The following is a 17,572-nucleotide window of genomic DNA, read 5'->3' as shown; positions in this document are numbered from 1 at the left end:
AGCCATCCCATATTCTGGTCTTTGGGAATGAATTTTTAGGAGAGGATTACTTAACCAAAATTGATTTGATTGGTTGCTTCAACTATTTATGGCCAATCATTGCAAATCTACACAAGTGTCTACCATTTAATTGGTGGCCTCATATGGAAAGGGTTGTCAAAATCTAACCCTATGCACAACGTTTTTAATTGCACACTTTGAGTCCACCAAAGATTGTGATATGGCAGCTTCTAGGAATGAAGACATAGTCTCAACAAAAGCTCACTGGTGTTATACAGGGAAAGGATAAAACCATTCAATTGCTCCAGGACATCCCTTATTCTGGTCTTTGGAGATATAGTTTTGGGAGAGGAATACTTCTCCAAAGTTGGTTTGATTGGTTGCTTCAACCATTTACAGCCGAGCATTGCAAATCATGTATTAGCAGCCTCATTTATGAAAGGGATGTCAAAATCTACCCCTGCACAAGGTTTTTTATTGCAGATTTTGAGCCACCAAAGATTGTGATTTTATCCTAGATAATAAATTATGGATCTAGGGAAATTACACACTTTTTCTTAAACCTTGGTATCCTGATTTCAACCCCCTAACCGAATCATTTAATCATGATGTGATGTCAATCTGAGTTAGTCTTCCTAACCTTCCTCTCCAGTTTTGGATCGATCCATGTTACCAAGCTATTTAAGATTTTTTGGGGAGATTCTTGTCAACGGGCTCGGTGACCTCTGCCTTCAGACATACTACCTATGCCCGCATTCTTGTGGAACTTAATATTTTCAAAAACCTTCCAATAGGCATTGTGTTGAAAGTAGTTGATCACAAGTAGATGCATCTCATGAATTATGAGGGGCTTCCTTTTTGGCACCAAAGATGCTATGACCACGGCATGTGGCAACTTTCTAAGATCACTACTAGAACCTTCCAAAGCCTGTGCTAGAAATCACCGATTCTTATTAGTACAAATAAAAGTCCATTCTTCCTTAGACTGTTATTCGAGATAGCCGTTAGCACTAAAAGGAACTCCAAGATAGATACTGCGTTATTACTAGAGTCATTATCATATCCTTTTTAGGGCTTATCCTCTTCTTTTGTCTTTGGGAAAGACAAATGAAAATCTACCGGTGAAGAAACCCACCACAGCAAGTTGTGTAAATAAGTCTTCTAATACTCCCACTCAATCTACACAAAGGAACATTGCTGAGGCTCTTACAGCGGAAGACAGATTTTTGCCTCAGGTTGTCTAGCTGCCTGCCCCCTGCCACCCTTATTGTGCCTTGTCATCCTTTGAAAATGGAAAAGGATTGCACCTGAAGTGAGATACAGAAACCTTCAGTTTTAGTTCAGCCCCCTCCAGATCTCACAGAAGGCATTGACTGAACTCTGGTTTCCAACAAGAAATCGAGAATATCTACATATGCAACTGCAAAATGCTCAGATCTATTGGCAAGATAATTAAAAGATAATATTTCCTCCCTTGGTGTTTCAGGATTTTGGATGGTCTTCCTGTTTGCAGGATCAGATCTTTTTTTCCTTGTTCTGGGATTGAAGAATTTCTTCTAATTAGCCCCTTGTTTTTGGATCTGAAGCACGATTATTTTGTTGTTGTTAAAGTTTATTTAAATGCAAGCAGGTCCTTAACCCAAATTCACCTAAAAAAACATTTTGTGTCACTCAACATCTTAATGTCTTCACCACTATCTTGAGTGGAAATTGTCATATTGATCAATACTCCATATTAGACCTTGTAGGATCATCTTTTGCGCTGTCTGATGTCTCATTGTGGGCAACGTTGTAAACAATATGAACAAATGTATTATTTACAATTTTGATAACACCTGTTGCCATTCATGATCTAAAAAAAGAGCACTAAGCACCAGCATTATTCATCAAATGAATAAAAGTAGATACACCCATGCCAGCCAAATTTTGAATGGGTTGGTTTCTAATCTCAGTCACCAGATTCAGCATGCTCCCAAGTAAGAGATTTACAAGAGAACAGAACTTGACAATGAGGTCCACAAGTCACAGTGCCAATGTACATCCAAGCGTTTGTTGAACTACAGCTCCCATGGACCACAGCTAGGCTGCAAACCTAGGACCTTCCATTTGTTGCTGGAGTACTCCACTGAGCTACTGAACCCTCTTTGACCAGCCCATTGTCAGTCTAGGTGTAGCTTATCTCCAACAGCCCCCTTAAGCCACACTTCAGGTGCTCAGAGTTCCTAGCCTGGCTCTAATACCACATGTTGAGCTACAGCTCATATGAAGCAGCTAGACTTGAACCTAGGACCTTCCATTTGTCGCTAGAGTGCTCTACCACTGAGCTAATGGCCCCTCTTTGGCAAGCCCATTGTCAGTCCAAGTGTCGCTTATTAGTTTCCAATAGCATCTTTATTAATATCGTTATATTTACTTTCTAAATCATTTCACTGTAAGCAGTAAGCATAATAGCATTACTCAGGATCAAGGTTGACTTGGCAAACCAAAAGTACAATCTACCACATTAACAAAAAATATTTTTTCTTTTTTAAAGCCAGTGCAGGGCTCTAGGACAGCAGCCCCCAACTGGATTGAGGGGCTACACTGACCTTCATGATAATGCACCTTGTTTTTTAAAAAAAAAAAATTGTTAAATGACACTAGAGTCTGCAGGGAGCTTCCTCTTCCTCTTCGGTGACTGCAAAAGAGCATAGGCTCATATTTTTATAGGTTTTCTATGGTGGAGTGCCTTGGAGGAGGCCCCTTTTAAGTTTAGACCAAAGGTTTTAGGTTTATTTGTTTGTTTTTTTGGTCTTTCGCTCAAGTTACTGATTGTTCTTTTGCAGGACATGGGGACACCCTATCATCCCCATGGTAAATGAGTGTACATCATTTACCAGCTCAAATACAATAATGCAAAATCCATATATCAGACCTTTAAACTGATTAGAATGGCATTAGAAGCAATCAATTTGCAAGAAAAATGAAAAAATATGGACTTGTCCAGAAGAAGAAACACATTAATCTCCACACATGCTAGCAACAACTAATACAAATAGACTCGAAATCATAGAGTAATCTATTTGCATGCTGATATGCATCACACAAAACAATCTTATGGATGTCTCTTGATAGAAAGTAACATATTGAAATCCCTTACCATTCTGTCCTCTTGAAGCTAGAGACTTGCTTCATCACCTTCCTTGAACTAGGTATGGAAAATTAAAGCCGCACACTCATCAATTCAAAATGAGATATATGCCTATTGCCCTTTCATTTGTTTTTGCTTGTTTTATACACAGATACCATTTCCCAACAAAGTTATACCAACGTAATGTTGTGTACAACAGTAATATAATTTCACAAAGATGCTACAAAAATCTAATCATACAAATTTTGCATATTTATTACTTTAACATTTTATATGCCACAAATACAATATCAGACAAACCTTCCACGTCTAGGATTGCTCCAATGGACATGTTGTATTTAAATCCATATAACATTCTTAAAGGATGTGTTTCCACTATAGCAGTTCATCATATGGATACCATTTTCTTTGTATAAGAGAAAAAATGGTAGTTCAACCAACCTGGCCAAGAATGCTTCCAAATGTTGATTATGGACTTTCCATGCATCGGTTCCATATTGCATCATTAAGTCTAGATTTTCAAGCCTGCAGAGAATTGACTTTCAATATGTGCACGAAAAAGCATCTAAATATTCTGCTAATTAAACTACAGATAGTGAAAAAATTCAAAAACCAAAATCTAAACTACTAAAAATTGTAGGATTAGACTTCAAATGTCCTCTACATTACACAAAAATTTTAAAAGATGGAAAACATAAAAAAGCATTAACATTGCTTAACACTTGATTGGGTTAGAATTAGATACAAACTAACTTGCAATAAGGCTCGTTTGAATATTAACTTTGATAATTGTGAGTATGCAAACCTTTCAACAAGATACAAAACTGAAAGTTTCAAAAGCAATGCTTTGAGAGTTTTGAGAATAAAGTCAATTACCGATCAGAAAAATTTCAGACATTTACTCATACAGGTGGACAAGAGATCCCAGATGCTGTTAGCCAAAAAATTGTAGAGAGTCAGGCAGAAGCAGAGGAAACAATGGAAGAATGCCTACACTTGACAGGTTCAACTGTCATCAAACTCATTATGATGGAACCATTCACAGCTGACGAGTTCAACCACAATTGAAGATGTTTCATATAAGACAAGTTATTATACACGGGTGTGTCCCCGCCCTTTTGGAGATGTACCATACTGGGGGCGTTCCAGGGTCGTGTGGAGAAACATACCCCCACCATCCCCTGTCCCTCATTTTCATGCAGACCACTCACTGAAACATTTCAAAATTCAGCAATTTTTTTGGTACGGCCCAGAATGTCAATGGCATTCCCCAAACATCCCAAAGACCAGCCATCCCCACTTAAAAACACACAGAAGAAATAAATAAATAAAAGCTTTGGACTCTCGATAAGGGCTTCGCAATTAATTTTTAACATATGCTTTCTCATTATTGAAGATATCTTTTTATTCATCCTAACAATTATTTCATGGGAAGCCTTTATCGAGAGTCCAAAGCTTTTTCCAAAGAAAATTTTAAGGGTTTAGACAGCTCTTAGAGCTTTGCTAAAAGCATAAAAATTATGAAAAATGGCATGCACCTAGAAGATCTGTGTGGTTTCAAAGGTTGCCCCTTGACCCTGCTAGTGACCACCACCCCAAAAACCCCACTCTAGTTTTACAAAGAAAAATATTAAAAATCATGTTGGGCCTTGTTGGAAAGGAAAACAACATTTCTTTATACACATAATTGAGCACACCATTTGAGCATTTAGTTGTAATTGCTATATATTATACATGTACATTGACAATGAAACAAATGAAATTTTGACATTTATTAATTTATGACTCCACTCTCATGAAATCTCAATTCAGCCCTGATATTATGTAATAATGTTATATAATATAATCATCAATGCCTTATTAATGTTACCACATGAATACTTAAAATTTCATATATTTTTTTTATTTCCCTTTTTTTAATAGTATCCTCTGCCGTCCCCTAAAAATGGCCTCCCAAAATGACCCTCACAGAAATGTGTTCCCCCATCCCCTGTCATCCCCATATCAGAAACTCAGTGTAGCATTGAGGACAAGATGGTAGAACTGTAAGTTCATTCAGGGTATTTAATAACTCTCCTTCCTCCTTGATGTCAAGAAGGCATTACTTTCCTTTTAATAAACTCATGTATTCATCTCTAATATAAATACATCCATTGGGGTTTGTACTAGGAGGTTGTTCCTTTTGGAGGTATTCCTCCTTGTGGTGAGTAAAGGAATGATTGTTACATAAGGAATTCTCTTGGACAGTTGCATTTCAGTCAGATTAGTTTCAGGTTTCTTGGCAATTAAAGGCAGAAGTTCATTGCAATGTTTCTTGAGGATTGTGTGATTGCATGTTATCATTGGAGTTCACTAATTAGGTGCAACTGAGAACACTATAATTGAGGTGTTCTTAGAAGGCCATTTAAGGGAACAAGATAGTACAAACCGATTTTCACAATGAACTCTTCTTACTGGAGTTTTTTCTCACATTTGGTATCATTAGAGTTAATCTTAAGTTATCTTGCTCTTGTGTTTGTCATTTTTCAAATTACTTGTTTATAAAAAGATGCTACAAGTTTCTGACAACCAAGGTACAATGGGTTTTATTTTTATTAATTTCAGCCTTTGATTGTTGTTATAATTTAGGATAGAACTAGTGACCAACAAAGTAATGTATTAAGGATTGAAGACAGTGAAACCACCTATAGAATACCCATGGAATTTACAATCAAGCACAGTCTTTTCAAAATTAAAGGACATGTCTAAAAATTAACTGGAGAAGATAAAAAAAGTGAAGGCCAACTACCAGAAGCAGTCATAATAGATTCCTTGTAGTAGAAGAGAAGATTTTTTTTATAATAGAATAGGAGGTATATGATTAATTGATTGATTGATTGATTGCCAAGTGTAATGAAATCAATCATCACTGGAGCAGAATAGAAACAATATTCATAGCTTATTCACAAGATGTCAGTAGAAAAACAGCAGAATAAATCCACCATAAAAAGCAGAATATAACAGATCCACACAATGAGCAGAGTAGAATGCTGATTATTAGACTGAACTAGTTTAAGGGGCCGACCTTCAAAAGTCTTACAACAAGAACAAAATTGCAAATATGATGATCTAACAACCACTGACTACCTCCTATATAAAGCATCATTGGGCTATAATGATCCCTCTCATCTCCATGAAGCTAACTTACACACCAACTATTAAATTTAGGAACTGACAATTAATTAAGTCAAAGGTTAAGTATGCCCCACGTCCATCATCACAAATCCTAATATAAAAAAAGGATTAAGTGATCTGTCAACGGTTCCTGTTTTGTACTCTCTGACATTAATTCTGGAAAGTGGTTGGCTTCTTTAGAGGCAGCTCTGTTGCAGGGCCATAAACAGTGGTCAAATGGAAAAGTTGAATATTCTGGCATATGTTTGTTCCTCTTGAAAAGCTGTGCAATTTCAAAAAGAATGGCATTGCATTTCAAAGTCTGTAAGCAAAAGTTATGGCTTAGATGCACAGGTTGCTGCCAAAGTCACACAGGGTGTTGCCAAAATGCTTTTGGCATGTTTTTAACCCACTAAATAATTGATGAGTTATTGGAAGCTTATTAAGGGTGTATATTTATCCTATGTAGCAAAAAAAACATTTTATATGCAGCTAAGACAAAACAGCAGTTGCATAAATAACTAAAATGCCCATCAAAGTAACTCATGGCATTTCAGATTTCGTCTTCCTCTTCTCTGTGATTGTCCTTTCAGCTTCTAAATGCCTTGGAGATCTATATACTATATTAGATTGGTGTTATGAATCAACTGCAAGTTGTTTGATTTTTATAGCTCATGTATTGGGAGCTTTGTGAGTGATTAATGATCATATTTACGATTGTTCTGTAGCAGAGGGCTGAAGTATTGTAGAAAATTGTCAGAATTGGCCAGCTGAGAGTGTTTCCAGGCTCTTGAAACAATCTAAGGGCTGAGACCAATTGTAATTTATCATTCGGGAGTACATAAGTGAGGTATCTCATGTTTTTTTATGGATTTTTTATCCACAAAGGTTTCTCTGTGTTATATGCTTGTCTCCTTTTGCTAATGGTTACTTTATGTTTTCTGATTTCTCACTATAAATTCAGTTCTAATTAGAGAAATTCAGTCATATGTTCTCATAATTTAACTCTCATAATTCCAGAAGTTGGTAACTAGTGTATGTGTATGGAATATCCATCCTAGTTTATGGATTGATAATGGCACAACATGCCTCCCCCATGCACCCCCTTCAAGAAAGAACTGTCATTGATGCTTAGGCTTGGGTGCTTATTAATGAATCCATCATCTTCTTAAGTAACATCTTCCAACAATAAGATCTTGCATTCAATGAGATATTAAGCGATGCTCCTACTCTTTAGACAGTTGTTCCTTGTCTTAATGATGGCCTCTGGTTCTAACTCTAGAGACTATCTAAAATGGAATTTCACCTCCAATAACCTTCTTCAAACATACATGAAGCACCGGATGCATAACTGTAGATGTTGGGAGCTTTAGTTTTTATGCTATACTCCCAATTTGCTATAGCATTTTGTAAAGTCCATAATATTTGTGTGAAACTTCTTGTCCTGCCACTTGAAAGACAATTGCTTATAAGGTGGCAACTTCAGAAACACTTGATCACGTATGTCCACTATGTCAAACTGCCTTCCATTTCCATGTTGATCTGCATGTTTTTTCATTTGTCTTTTTTTCCGATGACCAAATTTTCTTTGAAAGTTGAAAATAACTTCCTACTACTGAAACTTGGAGTTGTAGACGGACCAAAGATGGTACTAGTGGTGGTTCGTACCTATAGAGTGCCTAAATAGCGACATCTTGATCACCACATGAAAAGAAGTGTTATACAACAAATTTGCTATTGGCAACCATAAAGCCCATTGTAACTATCTATCTGATGCAAAACAAAGACAGCCAATCGAACATGTATTAAGAGCCTTTGTTTGCCCATCCAATTGTAGGTGGTATATACTCATATAGCTTAGAGCAAGTTATGTTCCCAGACAAAAGAATTGACTCGGTCTAGAAATGACTTGTAAATATAGGATCACAATCATTTACTATGATTTTTTCTATGTTACCAGGTTCTTTGGATCTGTTCCAGGAGCGTTTGATTATGGGAGCACCTAGGAGCATCTAGGGTTCCCTGTGGGTATGCTTGTTGATATAGGATCACAATCACTTACTATGATTTTTTCCATGTTACAGATTTATTTGGATCCATTGCACGTGCCAGATCTGGGGACGTTTGGGTACGGGAGTGCCCGTAGGAGCATCCAGGGAGCACCCAAACACCATCGGTTCCCATGGTTACACAACTGCATACCAACAGGGAACCTGGGGCATCTGGGGTGCTCCCTAGATGCTCTCGGGCATTCCCAAGCCAATTTTCTAGACCAAATTTTTGCACTTTTCACAGTACCCACAGGGAACTAAGGATGTCCGAGGAGCTCCCTACATGCTCCCAAGCATTCCCAGGCCAATTTCTAAACCAAATTTTTGCACTTTTCACAGTTGTGATACTCCAGCATTATATCAAACAGTTTGCATGAGAATCATTCCAAGAAATTTACTGATTTGTAATTATTGGAGACCATTTCATCATACATTTGGAGTCATGTTTTCATCATAGCATTTCTTTAGCATTCATATATATATTTGAAACATAAAAAAACAAGATTCTAATCTATTCCCTGTCTGCAATTGAAGAAATAAATAATACTATCTGCTGCAGATTGGTAATCACAGATAATGGAAGTTTACAAAAAAAATTGACCTCTATTAGCAGCAGATACAATATTCAGATTGCAGAAGTTAGAGGCCGCCCAATATTTGCGTATGCTGAAGCTTCATACTTTCCCACGTCCTTCCTCAAATCTACCTTACCCTTCTTCATGTCTGCACCAGCTTTCATATAAGCCAAACTTGACCTTGCGTCCTGTTGTGACCATTTCACACATCGCCCCATCAGGATGGGGACCCCCTTTTTTTCCTAGGTTTTGCTTTCCCTTAGCTGGGTTTTTTCTCTGCTTGCTGGGTGTTTGGAGTGAGTTAGTGGTCGCCTGGGCTGGGTAGATTAGGGTTTCTCTCAAAGAGCTCATCCTAGGGTTTCTTTCAAAGCTGAGTGTAGCCTGGATTTGGGAAGTCATATAATTGTCTGCCTTGAAACCTAGGGTTGTCTTAAAGGAGTTTTACCTTTCAGGAGATCGAAGATGGTAAATTGTGCAAAAGGGATAAAAGTCTCAAGTCAGGGTATGTCAGGAGTGTTGGTTTTCATGTCAAAGTCTTGTCTCCCTCCAAGTCAGAGTTGATTAGGTAGAGTCAGTGGCCAAGGGAAGATTCAGGAGGTGATTTCAGGAATTGTTGAGCAAATTGGCAAAGATGTGGAAGGATATGCACCAAGGATTGAGTCCAGGGCAAAGTCAAGTTAATTCCAAAAGGAAATCAACCCAAAAGGAGAATTTCGCTCCTGACCCTTCCAAAGGGTCTAGAGCAAAATTCCCTATAGGTCCTGTTCTTGGCCTAGGTCCAGAGCGAATTCCTCCATTTGACCCTCAATTTTGGCCTTAGGCGTTGAAAATGAAGATTTTGAGGCTAAGTAAGAGGTAAGTCAACCTGGAGATGAAAAGAGAAGTCTTGAAAAGTTATATCCAAGGCAAGGAAAGGAGGTTTGAAGTATAAAACGAGCTTAAGGATGAATTTCGCTCCTGTACAAAGGGTCCAGGGCGAAATTCATATTTCCTCTGCTCTGCTCCTTGTCTTGACCAAGTTTGAAACTTCTACCGCATGGTGTGGAGGGCTCGGATGCATATTTGCCTTAGGAAGAAGGTTTGAAGCGACAAAATGATGGAAATTAGCTTGGAGGAGGAAATTCGCTCCTGACCCTTCTAAAGGTTCCAGAGCGAAATCCTCATCTAACCCCTTTTTTTGGCCTAGGACATTGGAAAGACCTTGTTTTGAGCTAGGCAAGTTGCAAGGACATGATGACAAGAGAATGAAGTAGTAAAAAATCAAGGTTGTGAAGGTGTTGATAGATGGAGTAAATGTACCTAGGTGAGATGTTCAAGCAAGCCTCCTTGGGGTGATTTAAGCCTTTCTCATACCATGAACATTCTAGTGACTATGGAGAAAATGTGCCTTCGTCAAATTTCAAAGAAACTCTAGCATCTTCTAGGCTTACCTATATCCTCTCATTAAATTGCTAATCAAACCTCATTTGTGTGAGTAATGCAAATCTGCATGATTTAGGCACTTATCAAAATGGGTTAATTGATTTTATTTTAAGCCTTAAGATCAAGAAATTTATCCTTTGGCGCCCAAATATTCTTTTTTAGCTTTGTTGCTAAGTCGGCCATGCTTTGAGTTGATTTTATTTTATTTTTTTTATACATTTATGAAGTCGGCCTTTGGTAAAATGGTGAGAGCGCCCTATAAAGGAAGATGTATTTTGAAATCTTCATTCATTCTTTCATTCATTTTTCCTAAGTGAATTTCAGGAGCAGAATTAGAAGGGCGAATTGCAGCAGGTATAGGCGAATTTCTTGATTGAGGAAGACTGGTTAAAGGCTGATTGAAGGCTAAATCATCAAGGGAGAACCTGAAATTCAGACTAAAGACCTTCCATCGAGCACAAATCTTCATTGTTCTATCCATCTTTCCAAGTTGATAGCTAGAAATCAAGGAGAAGGTATCAAATGACGACCCCCAAGGCCAGTGGATCCACTACCCGGCTGGCTCTCATCAAAGAAGATCAAAAGAACGATGATTTGGAGACCGGGATCGTGTCCAAATGGAGCAATATCGGAGGCACCAATCTAGAAAACTTCAATGTGAAGAAGTTTCGAGAAGCACCCTACATCGGCAAGCCATCACCCGTAGCCAAGAAGATAATTGAGAGTGGCATCATCAAGGCCGCAAGCTTCCCTCCCGCAGTTAAATGTCACGAGCTGATGATTGAATGTGCCCGGCACTATGATTCGCATTCAAGGACGATCGTAGCCATGGATGGAACTGTTCTAGCCTATCTTTCAGAAGAAGCTATAAGTGAAGCTTTTCATCTCCCGGAGCCATGAGATATGATCTACAAAAGCTTGGAAGGAGCTAGGTCTATCTACGAAGATGATCTTGATACCTGTCTGAACTTCATCAACAAGAATTGGTTACTCAAGAGTAGGCCTCGCTTGAACAAGATACCCAATACGCCACATAGAATTGATTTCCAAGAAGAATTCAAGGACTTGATAACCATGCTCAATCGGGTTATAGGTGCCTCTCGGGCCTTCTTCTTCGACAAGTGGATCTTCTTCTTTATTCAAGTGATCGTCCAAGGAAAAGGAATGCTCAATTGGGCTAGAATCATTAGCAACAACCTAGACGTGCAGTTGAGGAGGCTAGTCCCTACTAAGTCATTCCACATGAGTTCATATGTCATATATTCCTTAGTAAGAAGTTTTGAGTATGCAGAGCTACCACACAGAGGGGTTGTTGGGAGAGGACCCGGAGAAATAAGAGCATGCGATTCTTATATTCAACTGCATCATCCGCCAAGGAATGTCAATGACACCTTCACAATGTATATCACTAGGACATTGCAAGGAGGGATTCACCATCAACTGTCTCCGGAGGCACAAGAGCTCGTAAAGAAGCATGGTGCATGGTTGATTCAGTTTCCAAAATTCACTTACATCAGGGTCCATGGATGTCCTTCACCTCCCTATATGTTGCCAAGGTATCCTACAGACAGAATAATATTACTGGAAGTTACTAAACAGTTGGCAGCTTATGCTAAAGCATCAAGACATAAGCACGGAAATGGTATCCCCGCACCCATTCTACTGGGAAATTCGTTTGAAGTGTGTCCTAATTCTCAAGCCGCAGAGGATGCAGAGAAGGAATTATCTTTGTATTCATTCACATCCTTTGCCTTAAGGGAGAATTTCGACCCTCATGGTCATATGGAAGAGACAGTTGGGAAGAAATACAAACATGAGTTTCAAGTAGAGGACTTATGGATGAATGTTCAGGATAATATGGAGATGAAAAGAAAGATGCATTCTAGATTACCCTTGGATCTCATCAAGAAATGTAAAGTTTACAGAGTAGCCGATCAAGCCCAGGACAGTGGTAGATATCTCCAATCGTCCTATGAGAAAGAAGACAAAGAAGTGAAGATAGATTGGAATGAGCCAGAGGTTGCAAATCTAAGAGCATTGATGGACCCTGTTTTAAATTGCACTCGCAGATGGGTGGATGTACAACATCAAAAGTTGAAGGAGCAGAATATAGCCATGACATTCACCCTAGAAACAAGAACAGAAGAAGGAGAAGCAAGTGTGAGTGAGAATACTTCTCATTCCAAGGGATCGAAGAGAAAGGAAGGACCTGAGAAGAGAGAACCTTCCAAGAAGAAACAAAAAGTGAATCATGATCATCCACTGAGTACGTCTTCTAGGCATGAAAAAGAAATAAGTCAAGGAGAAGATCAAAGACAGATAGTGTATGAAATTGATGAGTCTATGGAATCCATGGTGCAGAATGATAAACAAGGTAAAGGACGAACACCTCAGCACTCATCGAGTCAATCTCTCCAGGTTGGTGCTAATGAACAACAAGAAGAAAAGAATGATGATGAAGCAATATCTCCTTTCAGAGAAGATAGACCTCTACCTAAGGAAATACAAGTAAGGGAAAGAAAGTCTTCCATTCCAGATTGGCTAAAAGAAAGACTAACAAGGGTAGTTGTGGTTGAAGAGGAAGGAACAAGTATTCGACTTGGAAAGTCTCATAGGAAATTCCCATGAAGAGATCGAAAAGAAGAGGGCTACAAAGATATCGAAGGTAGTTAGAGATGATGCAGGATCCAGGAAGATACAGGTAGCCACACCAGTAGTGGACAAGAATGAGGATGAGATTCTAGCAGAGGAATATGATCTAGAGACATTTGATCTTGGTCCACTTACCTTCGAGCAGGCCATGGAAGAAGCAACTGATTCAGTGAGAGCACTTAATGACAAACTCAAAGAAGAAATGGAAAAAAATAAGAAGCTAGAAAGGGAGGTTAGTACCTGGAGGAATTATTTTAGTCACCTTAATCAACCTTTAAGGCACAGGATCCAACAATATCACCTTTGCATGCACTTCCTCCTGAATCAATAAATGAGGCAGAAAGGATGAAGAACTTAGCCCAACTCATGAGTTCTTGGATTGATGAATCTTACAAGGTAGCCATTGAATTTGTAACAAGAATGATGAAGACAGTCCACAGGGCTATCCAAGTCCTTGAGATCATTCATAATCTATTAATAATTGTGGATGCATTCACTCACACCAGAGACATTGTCATCCCAGTCTTGCAAGTGATAAGAAGGACGCCAAGGCAGATTTTAGCACAAGAGAAGATAATGGATGGAGGAACTCATAGCCTTCTGCAATGGTCAACTTTGCTCCAAATGAAGGAAGTTCTTTTCGAAGACATTCATAACAGATGCAGCCGAGTTGAAGGCACCATCCACCCTATTCAAGACAAGGTGTTTGATGTATTGTGTACAATCCTTGACAGAAGGATAGAGATCGAAACAGATGTAGATGTCCAAGAATTGGAAGACAAGATCAAGATTATTTTTTGCAAGGAGGAGAACATGGTCACAGAAAAGCAACGAGATCAGATGTATGCTACTATGTTCCTGATTGAGAAAACAAAAGAGCTAGAGCCTGGATGGGAGACAACCCTTCTCGCAACTTTTGATCAAGTCCTCCACTTGGAAGAACAAATGAAGAACCTCCATGAGATTCCCATTGCTGAGATTGAGGGGATTACGTCCAGATTCAATGAATATGCCAGAAGAGAACATAGAAAAGGGAACAAAATTCTAGATGAAAAGTTGTTGTAACATGATGTGGCAACTTTATTCCTATTGGGCTATGTTTCCTCGTTATTTGTGCCATTTTCTATTGGCTATGGATTGATAATGTGTATCTAGATGGGGTCTATTTGTAACAAACCCTACTTAGGGTTTAGGTGTCAAAATCTCAGTCGTTGATCTTTTGATCCAGGCCGTTCATTGTATTTGAGAGTGCTATATAAGCCCTCACTCAATTCATTTTAGAGAGTTAGAGTCAGAGAAGAGAGAAATAAGATTAAGATTGTTAGCAGCAGAGAAATAAGTAGTGAAGAGAGAAAGTTGAACAATTGTTGTTTTATTTGGCTATGAGATCAATGAAATATTGAAGTTATGGTGTTTTATTGCAACCCTTGTGGCTATTTTCATGGTTGTTTATCTTCTTGAATCACTCTTAGTAGAGATAGTATTTAAGTTTTAAGATTGAAGGGCGAATGTTGTGCTTGATCTTTGGTAAAACTCATAGTCCAAACCACTAGCTCCTTACTAATTGTAAGCACGCCTTGTGTGGTCAACTGGAAGATATTAAGATTGTTTAAGAGTTCAATCATTATTGGAGATACTGATATGTATCTTAGTGATAGTATCTATCCCATTGATGATTAGAAAACCATTAAATCCCCTTAGAAGATCGCACCAATTACAGTAGAGTTGTAATCTTTTGGCAATACTGAAATTGGTAGAGTTTTATCAAGACCAGCCCTCATTGTGTCATTCTTAGGATTAGTTTAGCCTCATCTCCTTAAAACCATTATCTTTTGCCCTTTTTTTGAAACATCAGTTAGTATTAGGAGAATTCAGTATTCCTCACTGAAAAGTAGTTGCAAGAACAAGCTTTCCCAGAAAGTACGTAAGGCCCCTTGTAAAACAGCAAACACAACGACCACTGGTGCTTATCCACGAGTAGAGAACCCACATAACAGAACCTTGGAGTTTCTCCGACTGATCCTTCGGCGACAGGAAACTTTGTTCAAGAGAGGATAAGGTACCTTTAGGTATTTTATTCTGTGTTTGGTCGTGTACAAAAGACACATCAACACGTCCCCACAAATCTGCAACATGATGAACCTAGTGGGAGTGGGGCACTGTATTTACTTGTGGTTCAAATGATCTTGAACCAAACAATAACCTTGATCTAGATCCTTTCGAAGATTTATGAAGATTGAAGACATTTATACAATTTTTTTATTGTATTTATTTCAATTTTGTAATTGCAATGATTTTCATTTGAATCATCTTATACATATATCATGACATAATATTGAAATTTTAAACTATCAATTGGCATTTATCTTTATCACTATCATTGATCAATGATGAAGTATCATACTATCAAATATATTTACAATTCTGTATGTTTTTTAAAAAATTTGTATATATATATATATATATTGAAACCGTACCCAAACATACCATACCCAAGAAAAAAAGAAATTTCCCATACCGGCGAACCAGAATCTCGTACATGTACTCAACCCCATACCAAAACTGACAACTTCGGATTTTTTGAATGTCATGAACCTTCTAAACTATCACACAAAATGTCTTTGCTACTTTGCTATTTCTGAAAGGATGAGACGGACAAAAAGATAGCACAATTAGTAAGCGTGCTCGCAACTACCATGATGATGCTCTTTCCTCTGACTTGGGTAATCTAGTGATGAAAAGTCTATTGAAACTTGTTGTTGTGTAGCTAGGTCAAATCCCTTCTAGGGCCGACCTAGTACACAAAATGCCGAGTGGCCTGTCGGCCTTGGCATTTGGATATCTCAGTTGTATGAGTCTAATTTGGGCAGGCCCTATTTGGGCGAACCACTTGTGTGTAACTTGTGATTAAGTTAAATGTAACTTGCCACTAAGGGAGACTCATATGTAACTTGTAATATATAGGTCTGACCCTATCCTTGGCACCAAAAGTATATGGCCGACTTGAGGTCTATTAGGAGGTATTGATTCATATATATGCAAGGTCATGATTGCATCAATAGATATGAATTCAATAACAAGAAGGACATGTAGTGTGCTCGAGGGTGATGATAAGAGCTTATCGTCTATGGTTGGGAAGGCAACAGATCTGATGTTTGCCTGTGGTTAACGAGCACTACCATAAAATCAACAAAACTTCCTCCGTAAATTCAAGAATCATTGCCAATACAACAATGAAGTCAAGAACCACATCGAGGCAAGGAATTCAAGTCACAACGAGGACACCACAATGTCTATATCAAACATCTTCCCAAAGAACATCTCTACATCATGATAGGTGGCTTGGAAAGGCAACATAAGGGTACCCCTACATCATACACAAGGTTGATCAAAGGTTTACATCAAGCCTAAGCACCATGAAAGGTCAACAATCAAGGCATCATCAAAATGAAATACATCACAAGGATGAAGATTTCCAAGTTAGAGGGTTGAAGAGCAAATGTGATCATGGAATCAGATAGTTTCAAAAGAGTTAATCAAAGTTAGAGAGTCAGCTTGATCATAAAGATGATGCAATCGGGGAATATGTCCCAGTATCTTCGTCATGTTGAGCAAACTAGATAATGTTGAGTATCAAGAGATATGCCTCAATCATAAACACTTTGTAATGATCTACATGTTGTTCATGTTGAGGTGGTATCTAGTCATCATTCAACCAATCAAGAGGTCCCAAGTCAACATGTCCAAATACAATGAATGTGACTCATCTGAGGAAGGAGCAAGTGACATGGCACTTTATCAAATATTATTTATGTACCTAACCTCATCATTCATTGGTTAGAATTCAAAGGAGGAAATGTGTCCCAAATGTTGTAATCGTTGGTCAAGAAAAAGTTAGTTTAACTAACCCTAATTTGGGTTTTGTTGTTAAATCTGGCCATTGATTGGAGAATCAATCTCAACCTTCAAAATGTAATGAGACCTCTATATAAGGCTCAAATTTCTCAATTATAAAGATTAATAGACTATAGTGAATAGTTAATAGTTAGATAGCAAGTAAAGTAGAGTAGAGTAGGAGGAGGAAAGAAGAAATTGTTGCCAAGACTTGTGGAAATAAATGCTTGATTTCATTGAAGTTATGGTGGATCTTTGTGTTGTGTTTCTACATTTGCATGGTTTCCTGTTACTTCTCGAAGTTAATTAGAGTTCATTGATCATGGTGGATGCTTATGAAGATATTGTGATGAATTCCTTGGTTCATACTTTTTGTAGTTTGCTAATTGTAAGCTACAGTGTAAAGTTAGCCTAAGCCTAATCATTGTGGTAAGTTTGATTGTGGATACTTGTTCAAGTTGCGCCAGCATTGGGTATTTGAGTGATGTATTTGCAATATGAAAATCTTCCATTTCCTACGAAGATTGCATCAAGTTTGTGTAGTTGTTATCGTCATGGCGAGGCAAATCTTGGTTTGAGGGAATTTGTCTATCTAAGTATCATCCATTGTCATCATTGTTCTTAGAATTAGTATAGGCTTTCTAAACCCTTATCTCTTTTATCTTTATTTTCCAAGTTAAGTTAGATCCCACATT

General features: G+C 38.1%; 1 protein-coding gene across 1 annotated transcript in view; it reads right to left on the bottom strand.

Moving 5' to 3' along the window:
- The window catches only part of LOC131049285 (pre-mRNA-splicing factor SPF27 homolog), a 116,020-nt gene that overhangs the window by 42,303 nt on the left and 56,145 nt on the right, over positions 1–17,572 (bottom strand). The window contains exon 3 of the mRNA XM_057983338.2: positions 3,572–3,655. Within this exon, the coding sequence (XP_057839321.2) occupies positions 3,572–3,655 (84 nt within the window). The remainder of the gene's footprint in view (positions 1–3,571; positions 3,656–17,572) is intronic.

This window comes from Cryptomeria japonica, chromosome 10 (genome assembly GCF_030272615.1).
Source record: "Cryptomeria japonica chromosome 10, Sugi_1.0, whole genome shotgun sequence".
NCBI lineage: Eukaryota > Viridiplantae > Streptophyta > Pinopsida > Cupressales > Cupressaceae > Cryptomeria > Cryptomeria japonica.
The sequence above is the reverse complement of the archived record's forward strand: the minus strand, read 5'-3'. Positions and strand labels throughout refer to the sequence as shown.